The sequence below is a fragment of the Podarcis vaucheri genome (genome assembly GCF_965113315.1).
Source record: "Podarcis vaucheri genome assembly, chromosome: 13".
NCBI classification, from domain to species: domain Eukaryota; kingdom Metazoa; phylum Chordata; class Lepidosauria; order Squamata; family Lacertidae; genus Podarcis; species Podarcis vaucheri.
In genome coordinates, this window is record NC_138751.1 from 23,732,819 (window position 1) to 23,753,973 (window position 21,155).

The window sequence follows — 21,155 nt, forward strand, 5'->3', positions numbered from 1 at the left end:
GCAGGATTTATGAGTGGAAATGAACATCCGGCAATGGAGCAATGGGGGTATTCTCCCTTTACAGAGTTCTTCGAAGTGGGTCTAGGAAGTCATCCGTTTAAGATCTTCTGGCTCTGTATTGGAGAATGTGCTCCACCTCACCCCTACAATGATTCAATGATTTAACACTCACTATTTTTCCATCAGAAAAATATGTATATATTTTATTTTAGCTAACTTATGGAACATTTTTGCCAGTACAAGGTGTCAAAAGGCTATACCCATTTTTGTACCAGATGGTCCCAAATGAAACCTACCAGCATATGGGAATTGTGCAGTTACTTCAGCATTTTGGATGGACGTGGATTGGGCTCTTGGCTGTGGATGATGACAGAGGGGACAGGTTTTTACAGACAATTGTGCCAATGCTTTCCCAGAATGGTATCTGTTCGGACTTCATAGTAAGATTGCCAAAATGGAATTACCTAGATGAAATTCTAAACAGGATTTTGCAGCAATGGGAATATTATGAAGTGATCTTCGATAGAAAAACCAATGTGTACTTTGTATATGGAGAACCTCCATCCTTTCAAGGCTTGAGACTGTTGCTGTTTCTAGCACCGTTCTTCAAACTGCCACCTCTGGGCAAAGTGTGGATTGTAACTTCCCACTGGGATTTTGAATCACTTTCTATTCAAAAGATATGGGATATACAAGCCTTCCATGGTTCTATATCCTTCACTGTGCACTCAAATCAGCCAGTAGGATTCCAAAGGTTCATTCAGATGGTAAAACCTTCCTGGTCAAAATATGATGGTTTTATCCAGGACTTCTGGGAACAGACATTCAACTGCTCATTAAAAATGCCTAAGGAAAATAAAGTGGAAGAAAAGAAAACCTGCACAGGGGAGGAGAAACTGGAGAGCCTTCCTGGAATTTTGTTTGAAATGAACATGGTTGGCCACAGCTACAATGTCTACAATGCTGTCTATGCTGTGGCACATGCTTTGTATGCCGTATACAAATCCTATTTCAGACACAGAAGAATGGTAGATGGAAGAAAATATGCATTTCCACAGGTGCAACCATGGCAGGTAATTCAATACTGTTTACAACATTCATTTATCCATTCTTTCTGAGTGAATTTTGAGACAGAGCAAAAAAGCAGGTGCTGATCTGCATAAAACAATTCTAACAAATTTGATTTTTTGTTTTCCTTATATTTTACCAGCTTTTCACATTTTTAAAAGTACTGACAATAACATGGAATAGTGTTATATTATCATGGAGCAAATAGAGAACAAGGATCATATAAAGCTTTAAGTCCACAAATATATTTTCCATAAGAGCAGGAGAGCAAAAAAGAGGGAAAAACTTAAACAGGTTGCTGTGAATCTCACACAATTAATTTCAAGACCTAATTGTCCCTTTGTTAATATTTCTTTCAATCTAGGTCCATCACTTTCTAAAGCACATTATATTCAACAACAGTGCTGGAGACAGTGTGTACTTCAATGAAAATAGAGAATTAGTTACTGGTTTTGATGTTACAAACTGGATGCTCTTCCCTAATGGCTCAGTGGTTAGAGTGAAAGTTGGAAGTCTGAAACCTCAGGTTCCTCCAGCCAAACAGTTAACCACTAAAGATGACCAAATTACATGGCACCCATGCTTTAATCAGGTTTGTTGTAACTGCTATGCTGGGTAGCATTCACCAACCCTATTCAACTGCCCACACCACACAAAATTAAAATCACATGATGAGTGGGCAGGAGCTAATTTGCTGCACCCACTCTTTGTTGACCATCCCAATTACTTCCACATACTAATGACTGACTGTCAATTCTACCCACATAGGCTGCTAATGCAAGTTAGAACTTTTACTATGAAGAGTTCAAAATACTTGCGGGGGGACTGCACAAGTAAAAAAAAAAAAAAAAAGGCCTTCTGTTGATATTGAGCTACAGAAATTAGTGACATGTGTGGCAACTGGGGCCTTGGATTCATGGACACACACACACACACACACACACACACACACACACACAGTATATTGGAGGAGAATGATTTAAGGGAGCTAATCACTTATTACTGATATCTTTTATAAAATTCTGTACAGGTGCTTCCTATTTCGGTATGCAATGACTACTGCTATCCTGGCTACAGCAGGAAAAAGAAGGAGGGGGAGAAATTTTGCTGCTATGATTGTTCTCAATGTCCAGAAGGGAAGATTTCTTACCAGAAGGGTAAAAGTCATAATATAAAGAGATAAGCAAATCTCATTAACAAGACCTACTAGTTTATTCATGTATTTATTTGGGGAGAGAGTGATTCATAAAATATACAAGAATTTAATCCCCATACAGATTTTTCTAATCAACCACATAAAATGGTGAAGATGAATTAGGACCAACTATATATGTTGCCTTAAGGGACGGGGGTGGTGCTGTGGGTTAAACCACCAACCTAGCAGTTCGAAAGCATGTCAAAGTGCAAGTAGATAAATAGGTATCGCTCCTGCAGGAAGGTAAACGGCATTTCCGTGTGCTGCTCTGGTTCGCCAGAAGTGGCTTAGTCATGCTGGCCATATGACCCGGAAGCTGTACGCTGGCTCCGTCGGCCAATAAAGCGAGATGAGCGCCGCAACCCCAGAGTTGGTCACTACTGGACCTAATGATCAGGGGTCCCTTTACCATTACCTTACATCCTAATTTATAGCTGTAGTAATTCTTGGCATGTGAAAAGTACTTTGTGAGTGCTTGAAGTACTGCCACAGAAAACACCACAGAACTCTTATAACCACCCTACAAGAGAAATTAATATTATTATTCCCACATTGTAGATTAGTGCAAAACTGAGAAAGAAAGGCTTGTAAAAAGGTTACCTAATGATATAATGTCTTGTGATGAGGTCAGAATCAGGATTTTATTGTTTCCTTAAAAATACTAAGTACATCAGCTCAGTTTAAGTCACTATGTAGAACTGCAAAAAAGCATCAAGATGCATTCTGGCTACATCCAAAACTACTTAACATCTTCCTTTTTTCAGACATGGATAACTGTGTCAGTTGTCAAGCAGACCAGCATCCCAACAACGACCAAACTCGATGCATTCCCAGGGTTATAAGCTACCTCTCTTACAAAGAAGACTTAGGGATCCTCCTAGTTATCCTTGCCATTTCTTTCTCTCTGATCACAACATTAGTACTTGGGACTTTTGTGAAGTACAAGGACACTCCCATCGTCAAAGCCAACAACCGGACTCTCACCTACATCCTCCTTGTAGCCCTACTCCTTTGCTTCCTTTGCTCCTTTCTCTTCATTGGACAGCCTGGAAAGGTGACCTGTCTTCTCCGACAAACAGCTTTTGGCATCATCTTTTCTTTGGCCCTTTCCTCTGTACTGGCAAAGACCATCACTGTGGTAGTGGCATTCATAGCAACCAAACCTGGAGGCAAGATGAGGAAATGGGTGGGTAAAGGATTGTCTAATTTTATTGTCCTTGCCTGCTCCTTTATTCAAGCTGGTATTTGTACTTTATGGTTAAGTACCTCACCTCCATTCCCAGATATAGATACACACTCATTGAGTGGGGAAATGATATTGGAATGTAATGAGGGCTCAGCTACCATGTTTTACTGTGCCTTCGGGTATATGGGCATCCTATCCATTGTGAGCTTCATTGTGGCATTCTTTGCCAGAAAGTTACCTGACACTTTCAATGAAGCCAAATTTATCACTTTCAGCATGTTGGTGTTTTGCAGTGTTTGGTTGTCTTTTGTTCCAACCTACCTGAGCACTAAAGGAAAATACATGGTAGCTGTGGAGATCTTCTCCATCTTGTCCTCTAGCGCTGGCTTACTGGGTTGCATCTTTTCCCCTAAATGCTACATAATTGTGTTGAGGCCTGAGATGAACACCAGGGAGCAACTAACCAGGAGGGGGGGAAATGAAAGAATATAAGTTCATCTCTTTTTTCTCCAACTCTTAGACATATTTCACTGGAAATGCTATTGAGAAGAATAGATAGGAATTCATGGATGGGTGTTTTCACCCTTTTTTTCCCTTCTGAGTAGACTTACACCAGGTACAGCTCCCTCACTTGACCCACTATAAGATTTTTCCTCTGTAGCAGACTATAGTGCTGCTACTTGAACAGTAGCAGGGGGGTGGGGTCATGGGAGCAGGATGGATTAGCATGCAGCAAAAGCACAAATCCTTGTGAGACATCTGGGATCTATCATAAGTTCTCCTTAATTTGTATAATAATGTTTTCACAAAACTTCTCATGTTCCATGCTTTCCTGTATATGTAACTGGAAATAAATTCATGTGTTTCATTCAAATTGTGTTGCTCCACAGGGTCGCCAAAACATTTTGGAGAATAATCTGGAGCAACACCTGGGGTTTCAGACATACATATTAATATAACTTTTGGGTGGCTAACTGCTTAAGCTTGGTGTGGGCTCTTTGTTCCAGATGAATGGATATGTGAAAGAACATCCTGTAACATTTTAAAAGGGATAGGTGCAATCAAAGGCAATTTGTTCTGCCTCAGCACAATATTTGACAGGGCTCCAGTTTAAAAAAAGGCTTCCTCACAGGGATGATAGTCTTTGTGGGGCTAAATCTCAGTTGAATCAAAAGCATTTCTTGTTCAGATTCCATAACCTGGTTATACAAACTCCAGTATGGTAGTCTGCATTAGCAGTAACATTAATCCAATAAGCAGGCCATAGTTAAAATCTTCCAACACCAGGTTGGTCTTCAACAGACAGGTTTTTTCATTTCCTAATCTATATTACATGGGCTAAGAGTTCTAGGGCTAATGCTATACTGGAGCTCAAATTCTTCATAGGTCAACCAAAGACACTATTTCATTGAATTAGGACTGAATGAAGGTATAACAAAATTCAGAAATGGGGAAATGGGTGGTTAAAAGAGTTTTGTGTCCACTTTCCCCCAGAGCTGGATTATTGCATCTGTTCCCCTAAATGCTGCATCATTTTGTTGATGGCTGAGCTGAACAACTGGAAGCAAAGCGGAAAGAGACAAAAAATGAAAGAATATAATTTCATTTTTTCCCCTGTTCTTAGATGTATTTAACTGAAAACATTGATGGGAAGAATGTTGCAAGAGTTTATATATCGCAACAGCGCTTCTCTTTCTGTTGTGTTAAGAAAGGAAAGACACTTCCAGTATAGTGAAAGTTCTGCCTCTTCCCACCAGCCAGCATGGGATTAGTAGTTAAGATCCAATGATTCCTGATGGAGCTTCTTCTGCACTTTATATACAGGTCCAAATTAAAAACAAAGGAAGGATAGAAGCCCAGCAGGCCTGTTCCACTTTTAACAAAGCCATTATTGTCAGATACTGCCCTTTCTTTGCTTCCTAGGGTGATGTGGACTGATGCTATAATGGAGCTTGGATTCACACCACGTGAACCCCAAAAGTCTTTTCAGTGCTCAGGGGTAAACTAGACTGGGTGAAGATATAACAAAAAAATCAAGAAGCAGGAAATAGGTGAAAAAAATATTGGACATGCACTTACTAAATGGGAGTTTGGTACATTTGGGCAAACAAAGGCTTATTCTTCATTATCATCTTCAGTGTGGCTTTCCTAGCCAGAAGGTTATCCTGCAATTTCATTGAAGCCAAATTTATCAAACTGACAACATGGGATTTTGCTTTTGTTTTGTTTTTGGAAACAGTTATTCATTGCACCAATCTACTTGAGCATCATTGGATAAAGTTGCTCATGATAAATGTAGAGGATAAATCTATACTCCACTTTCTCTACAATTCCCAGAGTTACCCCTGAAGAGGGATTGATTGTTAAACCACCCTGGGAATTGTAGCTCTGGCAGAGGAATAGGGATCTCCTAAGAATTGTGTAATGATTTGTGAGTGAACATAATTTTAATTCTTGGCAGAGGTATTTTGGACATTTGGATATGTGCCTCTAGCTATCTATTATCCCTCAGAATTGTAGGAATTGTGTGTGTGTGTGTGTGTGTGTGTGTGTGTGTGTGTGTGTTGACTCTTAACAGTTTTTTCATGTGTGATGCAACTCCAATAGCCAAAAGCACACTAGAACATTTTTTAATACCTATCATTATGAAAATTACTGATTTTCATTCTTTTACACAATGGACACCTGGTGCCTGTTAGGGCCATGAATGATCAGCATATGATAAAAGATATAAATCTTAATGATGTTGAGAACACTATTTAGGCACAGACACCACTGACATTTCTGTGTGTGATTTCCCCTCCTCATTTATTCAGTTAGTTCTGCCACAGTTTTTATCGAAATAATGACTATCCCTCATTCTCAACCTTTCTACTTGCCCAGTTAATCTTCTGCATCCAAGATTCTCATTGCAAAAACTTGGAGCTTGTTGATTAGTGATTATTAACACACACACACACACACATGGACCCTGCTTTGTCCTTATATGTCTTATGAGCATTTGGATGAATTAGTAGATATTGTCCCAAGGTTATATTATTTTTTTTACCTTTGCAAACAAAGGCAAAGTTAATACAGATAACATATAAAACAGTAAAATCAGTGTAGTACCGTAACTCCAATCAACAGAGGCAGTAGAAAAACTGATAGCCAGAAATAATGCTGGAGTTATGGAAATATACATGGAAATATTTCCCCATGGAAATATACATGGGGAAGAGAAGTTTTGTCAATAGGATCATACTTCTTCTGATGTTGCTTCTCATACTGCTTTGCCATACTGTATACAATAAACATTCCATTAATTGCAGTATATATTATGATCCCCTCCCTATTCCTCATGAATTTTACCAGCCAGGAGATCTTATCATCGGCGAGATTGTTTCTCAAGTTGTCATCCTGTATGATAGCCTCAATTTCATCAAACCACCTACACAGATCTTGATTAATGAACCCGTGTAAGCCATTATTCTCTCTTCCTTTCTCATTCTAAAATATACAGTGACCATAATTACTGAGGACATATCACTAAGAAATACTGTTCTTTATGTACTTTTACAATTAATGCACCCTATGTATTTTTAGCACAACTGCAGAATAACTGCAGAAAAATACGTAAATGATTTATTACAATCATTTGTCTGCCTTCCCCCTCCCCCAATATATCCTGTTTTCTTGTCTTTAAAATTTTTCATTTCATATTATCATGTATATAGGATACCATCATGTTTCATTCATAGGAACAATGATTTGTTTTGCTATTCATGTTGTTTTAATAAACCAGGCTGTACTTTTTTTTTCAAGTTCAGTACCAAAGAACTACCAGCATGTTCTGGCCTTAGCATTTGCTGTCAAAGAGATCAATGAAAATCCCAACATCTTATCAAATATATCTCTGGGATTCCACATCCTCAATAGCTACTACACTGCAAGGATGACCTATAAGGCCACACTCAGCCTGCTTTCTGCACAACAGAGGTTTGTCCCTAACTTTAAGTGTCACATTCAGAACAATCTGATAGCTCTCATTGGAGGGTGCATCTCTGAAATCTCTGCTAATATGGCCATCATTTCAGCAATTCACAAGATCCCACAGGTAAGCTGTGTGCATGAGTGTGTGGAGATTTCACAATTGTGACACACAATCTAGATTTCAACAAAGTTTTGAAAATGTGTCCGGCTATATTTTGGTTAACAAATAGATTAAATGATGGCTAAGTGATAGTATCATCTAGTGTGGTGATCTTCAACCAGTGTGCCATGGCACACTGGAGTGCCTTGAACGATAGTCAGCAGTGCTGTGGGCAAAACTCACCTCTGTACCTCCCCCCTATGATACCCTCTGGCATCTCTGCCTCCCAAAGGCTTGTATGGCTGTTTGCCTCATGTTCAGCTTGGTCCAGTCTCCACCTGGCAACTAAGGTGGGGTGGCATCTTCTTCCCAAGGCTCCCCATAAGTCAGTGTGAGGAGGCACTTTGGTTAGGGAGCGACTCAGAGACCAGGAGCAGTGGCAGCAGCTGCCCAGAGGGATCCAAAGGAGAGGGGGGCGGAAAAGAGGCTGAGGGAACACTCCACAAAGGAGAGTGTTCAAAAAGGGGTAGTGGGCTGCTGGCTCTGCAGGCAAGGGGTGGCATAAGTGGAATCTGAAGCTTAGAGAATGTAGCTGGCCAAGGGAGCCATGGACTCAAAAAGGTTGAAAACCTCTGATCTAGTGGATAGACAGCTTATTAGAAGACAGTATTCATTTACTGCTCATCAAAGACTAAACATCAAAGTGGAAGGAGGTCAAACCGGACCCCCCCCCCAAAAAAAAGCTCTATTATGAGCCTGAACTGAAATTTTGAATAATGTTATCACTGACTCAGGTATAAGGTTGGAAGTAATCCATATCAATCTGTATGTGATAAAAAGTGGAAAGGTTATTAACATTTCTAAGGATAGGTATAAAGCTCAAAATGCAAAGTATTAATTTCTATAGGATGTAGTATACATGACAGTTGTCGTACGTGTGAAAGAGGTCTAAGAATGATTGATCTAGCTATTTATCTCTTTATATCACTTTCTATACACTGTTAATCCTCCGCTGGGAGCCTAGGGCAGCTAACAGTATGAAAGTCTAATAAGAATCATGAAGCAATAATATCACAAAAGTTAAAAACATCAGCAAAAGACAATGAGTAATCATTTAAATAGGCCTGGACAAATAAAAACAAAGTTTTAAAGTTACTTATAAGATTTGCTAGCAGGAGCAAGGGACAGCAAGCAAATCTTACTCAGGAAAGAGTACCATAAACTGGACACCATAACAAAACGTTCCCTGCTTATGGCTCTGGTTTCATTTGAACAAAATCTAAATATTAGGCTGAATTAATGAAACCATAGTTTCCAAGGTACTAAAACTAATAGGTGAATTTTATTTGTGCTACTCAGACCTCATGTGACATGTTGTGTCCTTTTCAAGGCTGCTGACATACAGTGTATATGTTATATACGCACAGGTCTAAGGGAGGACTGGGAATGCTAAATCTCAAACTACTGCACAGCATTTCAAATCAAATCATTAATCCTACTGGTTAGGGACGAAACAGAAGATGCCTGGGTCCATATTGAACTTGTTTCTTTCATGTCAACATTTTCCTTCTTAAAATTATCAGATTCAGTGATAAAGGGAAATGACAGAGCCCTTTTAAAAACGATGTTGACATGGAAAAATTAAGGGAAAATCTTGCCCCTTGAAACATCCCCATTAACTCCCTGCTTTTAGACAATAATATAAATATTGGCAATATAAAGAATGGTAAAACAGAGGTTTATATGGAATTTGAGATTTACCATGTGAACGCAGAGCAATAACCAAAGAAAGGTTAGAGGAAAATCTAAAAGATCTGCACCCTAATTGGCTCCAGCTTCTCCAATATTGTTAATACATTGCTAAACATGTTGAAGAAAGAGGGGAAGAATCTCATTCTTTTAAGGTATTTGAATCAAGGTGTATTGAATCCCATTGTGATATGAAAGGTATGGTTTCATTGATTTGTGGAATATTACATGGGAAATGCAAAGCGTTTACACATAGTATGGGAGACTGAATTAGACTGAATTAGGCAAAGAAATCAATGGCAATGAGTGGGATGGAATATGGAGGATCCCATCTTCAAGAACCATTTCATCTTACCTTCAAGAAGCTACTTTGTTCTCTCTTTTTTGTAAATATTTTTTATTAATTTTCAATTAATAACATTCCAATTGGTAATGAATCAAATCAAATCTTGCCACATCATAATACAAACAATAAGGCCAATTATACATTCCAAATTAAATAAATTTCAGGAGGACTTCCCATGTTCTGGATGTTGAGAGAAAGTCTCTTTCATTTGTTCCTGCATTCTTCTCTCTTGTTTCCCCCCAGTTTCATAAGTCTGATCTTAACCCATTGTTTTATCTTCACAGTCCCCGCTGTATGACCCTCTGTCATGTCCAACAAATCTGTATTTCTATTAACATGCAGGAGGCAGTTTATTCTGTGTTGTTGTCCTTTGATTAATTTTCAGTACAGTCCCCTCAGTGGCCTCAGTCTTTCATTTCAGCATTTTATCTTCCAGGCTCTGGGCTCTCTTCCAACTCTCCTTCATTTAATAAGATTTATGGCACAGCTATCTTTCAAGTCTTTTAATGATTAGTATTCCAAATGTGAGTCTTCCATAGGAAAGCAGTGCTGTGGGGTATATTTCAATAATTGTTTGGTGGTTGTTTAGTTTCGTTCCTCTAAGATCTGAACCTGCTCCCCTGGGCCCTAGGGAAGCACGCCAAAATAAAAGATTCACCCTCACTTTCACATCACACCATATATTTAAAATAAAAATCCAGAAAGGTCACATTGGATATCTGCTCACCTGGGACTCCGGGTGTGCAGCCATTGCTGCATAGCACAGCTGTGGTGGTTCAGGGAAGCTGCACTCTTCCAGGTGTAGCCAGAGGAGGGGATGCTGGTGCTGCCCACCCCTAGCTGCATCAGACCCTCAGGTAAGGGTGGGCAGTGCCAACTCAGCCAATTAGAGGCTGGGGCTTGGGGCTGAAATCAGCCCACCCCTAGCCTATTTAAGGGGGTGGTCAGGTGTTGGCCACTGAACAAATTTGTGTTCTCCTCCCAGACCATAGGACCCAAACTCTGCAATTCTAAGATTGTAAGCAGGATGTTGAACATGTCAGCCTAGTGGATTATCTGCAATTATAATGAATTATCTTGTAATGTTTTTGATGGCCCACAGCTTCCCTGCAACTTTGTGATTCAGGGGCATAACATTATCTTTTCCATCTGAACAGCTCACTTATGGATCATTTCTGCCAGTACAAGGTGCCAAAAGGCTCTTTCCATTTTTGTACCAGATGGTCCCAAATGAAATGTACCAGCACAAGGGAGTTGTGCAGTTACTTCAGCATTTCAGGTGGACATGGATTGGGCTTTGGGCTGTGGATGATGACAGAGGAGACAGGTTTTTACAGACAATTCTGCCAATCTTTTCCCAGAATGGTGTATGCTATGATTTCATAGTAAAAATGCCAAAGTGGAATTATGTGGATGAGATGATAAAACTGGGCTTTGAACGTCTGGAAAGCTATAAAATTGTCTTTGAGAGAAAAGCCAATGTAATGTTTGTTTATGGAGAACCTCCTTCCTTTATGGTTTTGAGAATTTTGCTATTGGCAGCACCATTCTTTTCACTGCCACCTTTGTGTAAAGTCTGGATTGTTACATCCCACTGGGATTTTGCATCACATTCTCTTCAGAAACTCTGGGATATACAAACATTTCATGGCTCTATGACCTTCACTGTTCACTCAAACCAGCTGATAGGATTTAATGAGTTTATTCAGATTATAAGGCCTTCCTGGACTGAAAGAGATGGTTTTATTTAGGACTTCTGGGAACAGTCATTCAGCTGTTCATTAAAAATATCTAAGGGGCAGGAGGAAGAGGAGAAGAAAGGCTGTACTGGGATGGAGAAATTGGAAGACATTCCTGGAATTTTATTTGAAATGGAGGCAACAGGCCACAGCTACAATGTCTACAATGCTGTATATGCTGTGACACATGCTTTGCATGCAATATATAAATCCAACTTGAAACACAGAAGATTGAGAAGAGACAGACTGGCATTTCAGAATGTACAGTCATGGCAGGTAATTACAACTCAAAACTTTTTTTAACAAAACCAGGGTAGATTTTGTTCCCAAGGCACTCCAATTTTGAGGAATACAATTCCATTAAAAATATATAAACATGTCTGGCTTTCTTTTTGCTCTGTTTTGGGTCAAAGGGACCCAAATGACGCCAAAGGCATATTGAGTCACTATGTTTGCTTGTTTTTAGGTGACTAAGAGAGATGCTTGTGATCCTCACTTAAATACTTACAATACCTAGTTTTCCCTTTGTTCATGTTTTCTTTCAATCTAGGTGCATCAGTTTCTAAAGAGTATCGTAATCAATAACAGTGCTGGAGACACTGTGCGCTTTGATGAAAATGCTGAACAAGTTACTGGCTTTGATGTTACAAACTGGCTGATGTTTCACAATGGATCAGTGGTTCGAATCAAGGTTGGAAGACTGGAACCACAGGCTCCTCTGGGCAAAGAATTAACCATTTATGATGATCAAATTGTTTGGCATCCAAGCTTTAATCAGGTGTGACAAAGCTACAAATACTTGAGTATATAAAAGGGAAAGTTTATTGTTTGACATACTCATTAATGTTCCCTCTGGTCGTATAGGTTGCTGGGGGCTTGCATTTGAATGAACCATTCATGAGCAAGCGGTGATTGATTCTATTTTTTTTTCTCCCTTTCACGTGATACTGAAGAAGACTTATCTCCTATTCCTAAGCTTTCTTTTTTGTTTCTGTGCAGGTGCTGCCTATTTCTCTGTGTAATGACTATTGCTATCCTGGCTACAGCAGGAAAAAGAAGGAAATAGATAAATTTTGCTGCTATGATTGTGTTTTGTGTCCAGAAGGCACAGTCTCTCTTCATAAAGGTTGGAGGCATAATGTTCAGAGATATTAAGAAATTGTGATACCATAGCATATTAATTCTTTATTAATAATTTTATGGCTATAGTTCACAATACAAAGGGGGCATTCTTTAACCTTTTCTTTATAGTGACAGTTAAGACCACCTGTGCTTCAAGTGGTAAAGATGGATTTAATAAGAATTTAAGTTAATGAATTACTAACTGACCACATTCCTTTTTTTAAGGAGCAACTTATTAATTACCCATCAAAACCTGTCTCTCTTCTATAACTTAGCTTGTCATTAAGCATGCAAACCTTCCAAGGATCAACCAGACCCAGTCCTCTTTATCTTAAACTAAATTGCTGTACAATGTCTCTTTCTATCACACAGTGGGGGTGGGACATTTAAGTATTACAACCCATGTAATACCATCATACTGGAATATGTGAACACAGAAAGGTTTACTCTCACTAACGGGAGAGATTTCCCTTGAGTGGTTAGAAGAAATTCAGGAAGACAAAAAAGGGACTCTTGTAATTGACTGTTCAGATAAACATTGGTCAATTTCTAGAAATAACCAGCTTTTCGTTTTCTCATCAGATATGGATGCTTGTATGAAATGTCCAGAAGACCAGTATCCCAGCAAGGATCAAAGTCAATGTATTCCCAAAGTTTTAAGCTACCTTTCTTACAAAGAAAATTTAGGGATTATCTTGACTATCTTGGCAATTTCTTTTTCTTTTACCACAATTCTAGTGCTTGGAAGTTTCATGAAGCACAGGGATACGCCCATAGTCAAGGCCAACAACCAGATCCTCACTTATATCCTCCTTATCTCCCTTCTTCTTTGCTTCCTCTGTGCTTTGCTCTACATTGGACAGCCAAGAAAAGAGATGTGCCTTCTACGCCAAATGGTCTTTGGCATGGTCTTCTCTTTGGCTCTTTCCTGTGTATTGGCAAAAACAATCACTGTAGTTGTGGCATTCATGGCAACTAAACCAGGATCTGGGATGAGAAAATGGGTGGGAAAAAGACTGGCAAATTCAATTGTCCTCTTCTGCTCCTTCATTCAAGCTAGCATTTGTACTCTGTGGTTATGTACTTCCCCTCCCTTCCCAGATTCAGACATGCACTCATCGAATGGGAAAATCATACTAGAATGTAATAAGGGTTCAGAGACCATGTTTTACTGTGTCTTGGGCTATATGGGTTCCCTGGCCATAATCAGCTTCATTGTGGCTTTTCTTGCCAGGAAGTTACCTGACAGCTTCAATGAGGCCAAGTTCATCACTTTCAGCATGTTGGTGTTTTGCAGTGTGTGGTTATCCTTTATTCCAACCTACCTGAGCACCAAAGGAAAATACACGGTGGCTGTGGAGATCTTCTCCATCTTATGCTCCAGTGCTGGATTACTGGGTTGCATCTTTTCCCCTAAATGCTACATAATTTTGTGCAGGCCTGAGCTGAACAACAGAGAGCAAATAATGGCCAGAAAAAAGTGAGAGAATATAAATTCATTTCTTTATAATTCTCACTTTAAAATTCACTGGAAGTCCATACCACAAGATTATTAGTCAAAATAAATTAAAACAATTCATTAAAAAGAAAGTTAAAAAGACTCTTCTTAAAAACCTAAAAACTCCTTTAAAAGAATCAAGTATTATTAGAGATACAGACTCTGAAGAAGTGTGCATGCACATGAAAGCTTATACTTAAAAAAACTCAGTTGCTCTCTAAGGTGCTACTTTATAATTTAAAAAATCTTTTAGAAGGATTCTTTTAAAGACTTTCTTAGACCATATGCCTTTTTTTGAAGACTTGATTCTTTTAAAGGAGTTTTTATGTTTTTAAGAAGAGTCTTTTAAACTATTTTTTTAAAGAATTGTTTTAATTTATTTTGACTAGGGCAGACCAACATGACTGCCTACTTGAAACTGAGATTATTAGTGTTAGTGCTATAAAAGATAGAAGTCATTGCTCAAATGCACCTTTCTTGTAAATACAGTTGTACTGGACACACATTAACTCAGGTCAAACCCCTATTTTGATCTGATTTACATACTGTATATCAATGGTAAAGGTAAAGGTACCCCTGACCGTTAGGTCCAGTTGCGGATGACTCTGGGGTTGTGTGCTCCTCTAACTCTATAGACTGTGGGAGCCGGCATTTGTCTACAGACAGCTTCTGGGTCATGTGACCAGCATGACTGAGCCGCTTCTGGCAAACCAGAGCAGCACACGTCAAACATTGTTTACCTTCCTGCCGGAGCGGTACCTATTTATCAACTTGCACTTAGACGTGCTTTTGAACTCATAGGTGGGCATGAGCTGGGACCAAACAACAGAAGCTCACCCCGTCGTGGAGATTCGAACCACCGACCTTCCGATTGGCAAGCGCTAGGCTCTGTGGTTTAGACCACAGCGCCACCCGTGTCCTCATATCACAACATGTAATATCAACATTACATGTTTTCAACTGGGAAAACAAAACCTAACTTTGGCTATTGATAGTATTGCTGGAATCTGTTTTGACAAGTGAAATTGGGATTTGCAGTTAATATTCTCTGATGGAAGAAACTCATGCACCATCAGAAGCGGGATAGCACTTTATTTTAAGAATTGTTGTATGTATTCTGATCTCCACATTCAGCAGTTCTCCTCTACATGGGATGAGCATGGGATGAGTTCTCCTCTACATGGGATGAGCATGGGATGAGTTTGTAGGGCAGCAGTTGAAGAAGGAGCAAAAAGGGTTTTCTTGTGTGTGTGTGTTTCTTGGTGGCTGATTAGCTGTTTTCCCTGTGTAAAGGTCAGAGGGGGCAGGGTTTCTGTTGAGGCAGGGGATTAGCTGTGGGAGGAGCTTATCAGAGTTTGTAGGGCAGCAGTTGAAGAAGGAGCAAAAAGGGTTTTCTTGTGTGTGTGTGTTTCCTTGTGGCTGATTAGCTGTTTTCCCTGTGTAAAGGTCAGAGGGGGCAGGGTTTCTGTTGAGGCAGGGGATTAGCTGTGGGAGGAGCTTATCAGAGTTTGTAGGGCAGCAGTTGAAGAAGGAGCAAAAAGGGTTTTCTTGTGTGTGTGTGTTTCCTTGTGGCTGATTAGCTGTTTTCCCTGTGTAAAGGTCAGAGGGGGCAGGGTTTCTGTTGAGGCAGGGGATTAGCTGTGGGAGGAGCTTATCAGAGTTTGTAGGGCAGCAGTTGAAGAAGGAGCAAAAAGGGTTTTCTTGTGTGTGTGTGTTTCCTTGTGGCTGATTAGCTGTTTTCCCTGTGTAAAGGTCAGAGGGGGCAGGGTTTCTGTTGAGGCAGGGGATTAGCTGTGGGAGGAGCTTATCAGAGTTTGTAGGGCAGCGGCGCGCGCCTAGCGGCGCGCGCAGTTGTACCCATCTTTTAGATTTAGGGGAGCTAGTCTCAAACGTTTGTTGGGGGAGACCTAGGTTTTTTTTGTGGGGGAAGTTATTTGTCCTGTCTTCAAGCTTTTTATGATGGAGGACCTCTGTAGCCACCCCCAACGACACAATCTCAAGATGGAAGGGGAGGGAACAGCTGCAGTCGCCTGCGATTCCTGCGCAATGTTTGCCATCTTGCCAAAGGTTGCAGGCAGCTTTACCTGCAGCAATTGCATGTTGATTGCCCTTTTAAAAGACAAAGTCCAGCAACTGGAGGAACGTGTAGCTACGCTCCAAAGAATTAGAGAGCTGGAGCTCTTCTTGGAAGCAACAGAGCACACCGTCCCCACCAAGGAGGAGACAGGGGACTCCCCTGAGAAGGAGGCTAATTCACCAACTCAGGAGCCAGATATATGGAGAAACGTGACTCAAAGAAGTAGGAGGCCCAGGGTTCACTCTGATTGTTTAGAAATACACAATCGCTTTGAGGTCCTTTCCCCTAGCATGGAAGACGAAGAGCAGACTCCATTTGAGGATCTCTCCCTCATTACAGTCGATCAGGTATATGAAGACGAGCAGCAAAGTCAGTCCTCAGGGAATGTGCAGGCGACCTTGGAACGGACAGCTCACGGAAGAACCCCGACCAAACCCAAGAGGAGGCGTGTAGTGGTGATAGGGGATTCCCTACTGAGGGGAACAGAAGCAGTGATCTGTGGGCCTGACAAGATGTCTCGGGAAGTGTGCTGTCTCCCTGGGGCTAAGATCCAAGATGTAACTGAACGACTGCAAGGAATCATAAAACCCACTGACGAATACCCCTTCCTCTTGGTTCATGTGGGAACCAATGACACTGCAAGCAATAGCCTCCAGAAGATCAAAAGAGACTACGAGGCTCTCGGCAGGAAATTGAAGCAACTAAATGCACAAATTGTCATCTCGTCTGTCCTCCCAGTTGAACGACGTGGCCCAGGGAGAGAGGGGAAAATAGTGGAAGTGAACAGCTGGCTTCGCAAATGGTGTAAACAGGAACGGTTTGGATTCTTAGATCACGGACTGCAGTTTCTTGAAGATGGACTTCTGGCAAGTGATGGGCTGCACCTCACAACGGTTGGGAGAAATGTTTTTGCCAAAAATCTCAGAAACCTCATCAGGAGGGCTTTAAACTGACTAATGTGGGGGAGGGAGACAGTGCTCCTGAAGGTAGGAGTCTATCAATTAATGAAGATGATCATCCAAATGTCATAGACCAAATGGAGCAAACAGCACGCGGACCTAGTGGTGGGAGGAAAAAATCCTTAAATAAGAGACACGGGGGAATGATTAATGGACTTCAATGTCTGTACACTAATGCGCAAAGCATGGGAAATAAACAAGATGAGCTTGAGCTCTTGGTACAGCAAACTAAATATGACATAATAGGCATCACTGAAACCTGGTGGGATAAGTCCCACGATTGGAATGTAATAATGGGGGGATACAATCTATTTCAGAGAAACAGACCAGACAAAAAAGGAGGAGGAGTGGCGTTATATGTCAGGGATGTGTATACCTGTGAAGAGATCCAAGATTTAGAACCTCGAAGCCAAAGTGAGAGCATTTGGGTCAAAATTAAGGGAGAGAAGAATAACAGAGACCTCATTGTGGGAGTTTACTATAGATCCCCAAGCCAAACGGAGGACATAGATGATGCCTTCCTGGAACAGATGGCCAAGCATGCAAAAGGAAGGGAGATAGTAGTAATGGGGGACTTCAATTACCCGGATATTTGTTGGACGTCAAACTCAGCCAAGAGCATAAGGTCAAACAGATTCCTCACTGGCCTTGCAGACAACTTCATTGTCCAGAAAGTGGGAGAAGCAACAAGAGGAACAGCCATTTTAGATCTGGTCCTAACCAATGTTGATGACCTGGTTAGTGGGGTAGATGTGGAAGGATCATTAGGCGCGAGTGATCATGCTCTTCTGAAGTTTACTATACAGCGGAAAGAAGCAGCCAAGCATACTAGGGCTCAATTTCTTGACTTTAAGAAAGCCGACTTCATAAAACTTAGGGAACTGCTGGGTGAGATCCCATGGACAGCAATACTAAAAGGAAAGGGAGTTCATGATGGCTGGGAGTTTGTTAAGAGGGAGATAGTAAAAGCACAACGTCAGGCAATACCAATGAGACGGAAACATGGAAGGTGCCTAAAGAAGCCAGGGTGGCTATCTAAAGAACTTTTAACTGAATTAAGATTAAAAAAGGATGTGTACAAAAAATGGAAAAGGGGGGAAACCACCAAAGAGGAATTCAAACAAATAGCCAGCACGTGTAGACACATAGTCAGAAAAGCTAAAGCACAGAATGAACTCAGGCTTGCTAGAGAGGTTAAAAGCAACAAAAAAGGCTTTTATGGGTATGTTCGTAGCAAAAGGAAGAACAAAGAAACAGTGGGGTCACTCAGAGGAGAAGATGGTGAAATGCAAACAGGGGACACAGAAAGGGCTGAACTCCTCAATGCCTTCTTTGCCTCAGTCTTCTCCAATAAAGAAAACAATGCCCGACCTGAAGAATTTGGAGCAAATGTTTCAGCAAAGGAAACACAGCCCAGAATAACTAAGGAGATAGTACAAGAATATTTGGCTAGTTTAGATGTATTCAAGTCTCCAGGGCCAGATGAACTGCATCCAAGAGTATTAAAAGAACTGGCAGATGTGATCTCAGAACCACTGGCAGTCATCTTTGAGAATTCCTGGAGAACAGGCGAAGTCCCGGCAGACTGGAGGAGGGCAAATGTTGTCCCTATTTTCAAAAAGGGGGAAAGAGAGGACCCAAATAATTACCGCCCAGTCAGTCTGACATCAATAGCAGGGAAGATTCTGGAGCAGATCATTAAGCAAACAGTCTGTGAGCACCTAGAAAGGAATGCTGTGATCACCAATAGTCAGCATGGATTTCTGAAAAATAAGTCATGTCAGACTAACCTGATCTCGTTTTTTGACAGAATTACAAGCCTGGTAGATGAAGGGAACGCAGTGGATGTAGCCTACCTTGATTTCAGCAAGGCATTTGACAAGGTGCCTCATGATATTCTTGTAAAGAAGCTGGTAAAATGTGGTCTTGACTATGCTACCACTCAGTGGATTTGTAACTGGCTGACTGACCGAACCCAAAGGGTGCTCATCAATGGTTCCTCTTCATCCTGGAGAAGAGTGACTAGTGGGGTGCCACAGGGTTCTGTCTTGGGCCCGGTCTTATTCAACATCTTTATCAACGACTTGGATGATGGACTCAAGGGCATCCTGATCAAATTTGCAGATGACACCAAACTGGGAGGGGTGGCTAACACCCCAGAGGACAGGATCACACTTCAAAACGACCTTGACAGATTAGAGAACTGGGCAAAAAGAAACAAGATGAATTTTAACAGGGAGAAATGTAAAGTATTGCACTTGGGCAAAAAAAATGAGAGGCACAAATACAAGATGGGTGACACCTGGCTTGAGAGCAGTACATGTGAAAAGGATCTAGGAGTCTTGGTTGACCACAAACTTGACATGAGCCAACAGTGTGACGCGGCAGCTAAAAAAGCCAATGCAATTCTGGGCTGCATCAATAGGAGTATAGCATCTAGATCAAGGGAGGTAATAGTGCCACTGTATTCTGCTCTGGTCAGACCACACCTGGAGTACTGTGTCCAGTTCTGGGCACCACAATTCAAGAAGGACACTGACAAACTGGAACGTGTCCAGAGGAGGGCAACCAAAATGGTCAAAGGCCTGGAAACAATGCCTTATGAGGAACGGCTAAGGGAGCTGGGCATGTTTAGCCTGGAGAAGAGGAGGTTAAGGGGTGATATGATAGCCATGTTCAAATATATAAAAGGATGTCACATAGAGGAGGGAGAAAGGTTGTTTTCTGCTGCTCCAGAGAAGCGGACACGGAGCAATGGATCCAAACTACAAGAAAGAAGATTCCACCTAAACATTAGGAAGAACTTCCTGACAGTAAGAGCTGTTCGACAGTGGAATTTGCTGCCAAGGAGTGTGGTGGAGTCTCCTACTTTGGAGGTCTTTAAGCAGAGGCTTGACAACCATATGTCAGGAGTGCTCTGATGGTGTTTCCTGCTTGGCAGGGGGTTGGACTCGATGGCCCTTGTGGTCTCTTCCAACTCTATGATTCTATGATTCTATGATTCTATAACAGGGAGCACAAAATAAGAAGAAAGGAAAGAGCAATAATTCCATTATAATCACTCAACACATGTTTTGAAACTTCTTTTTGGGCTCTGTCACAATAAAAGGTTTACAGTATACTATGTATATTTCTTGGAAATATGTCCCCTAACAGGTTTAATCTGTAAATCTCCAACCTTGTCAAATCATCTCTCCAAATCCAGCATGGAAGGCTCTGTTGAAAATTTCTTCTATCATGTGTTATGCATTCTAATTATAGTCCATAGAAGGCAATTATTTCATATTCTCCTCCAAAATCATATCAGGATATTATGTTCCTTCATTAAATATTAATTGATTAAATATATGTTTCTGTTTACCAGTCTGTGTATTAGTGTGGGTGGATTCAATTTTAAACATTAAAGGTTTGTGCAAGATCCATAATCCTGTACCTCAGTCCTATATATCTCCAATATATCCCTTATTCACATTGTGCTCTCAATGTCACCTCGGTCTTTGATCATTCCATGTGGATAATACGGGTTGCAAGTTGGCTACTTGTTGAATTGTAGTTTCAATTGCATGATCACTTCAATTACACAGAATCCACGTGTCTATTGCAGTTAATAAACAAATCTGGGACTTCAGTCCACTCCTTTACCGATGACAACAATCCAATTCCAAGGTAGTGGCGAAGCTTGAATTAACCACAATACCATACAGTACCCATATTGCCTAAATAGTACTTCTGTTGCCCTTAATACCTGCAGTTGCCCAGTAATAACATGAAGGATGAATGGTATAATTCAGGAATTACAATACTTTCTCGGGGTGGAGAGATTTGTAGTACTTTTGTCATGCTTGATGTAATGACAAAGTCTACCTCACTGGGGAAATTTTTGCCATCCCTGTCATTGTCAAAATTACTGGTTTCCATCCTCTGACTTAATTGATGTCTGGAGCCCAGAAACAGGAATAACAACGAATATCCAAAAAAAGCTATAAAGTCTTCATGCTGCAAACTGGATCTAGGAAGAGGCATTGCTCTTTCATGCATTTATTGGGTCAGAAGAGCTCCATGAGCTTGTTCTGCCACCATTTTATTGCAAAAATTGTACTAGGAGTAACCCTAAACTCTTTGGTTCCTCCGACTCATCTTCCAA

At 40.8% G+C, this 21,155-nt stretch overlaps 1 protein-coding gene across 1 annotated transcript in view; it reads left to right on the forward strand.

The window, feature by feature from the left end:
- Nucleotides 1-275: 275 nt before the first annotated feature.
- The window catches only part of LOC309517454 (vomeronasal type-2 receptor 26-like), a gene marked incomplete at both ends in the record, with an annotated part of 127,364 nt that continues 106,484 nt past the window's right edge, over nt 276-21,155 (forward strand). The window contains 3 exons of the mRNA XM_082196687.1: nt 276-1,073; nt 1,433-1,611; nt 2,099-2,225. Coding sequence (XP_082052813.1) covers nt 276-1,073; nt 1,433-1,611; nt 2,099-2,225 — 1,104 coding nt within the window. The remainder of the gene's footprint in view (nt 1,074-1,432; nt 1,612-2,098; nt 2,226-21,155) is intronic.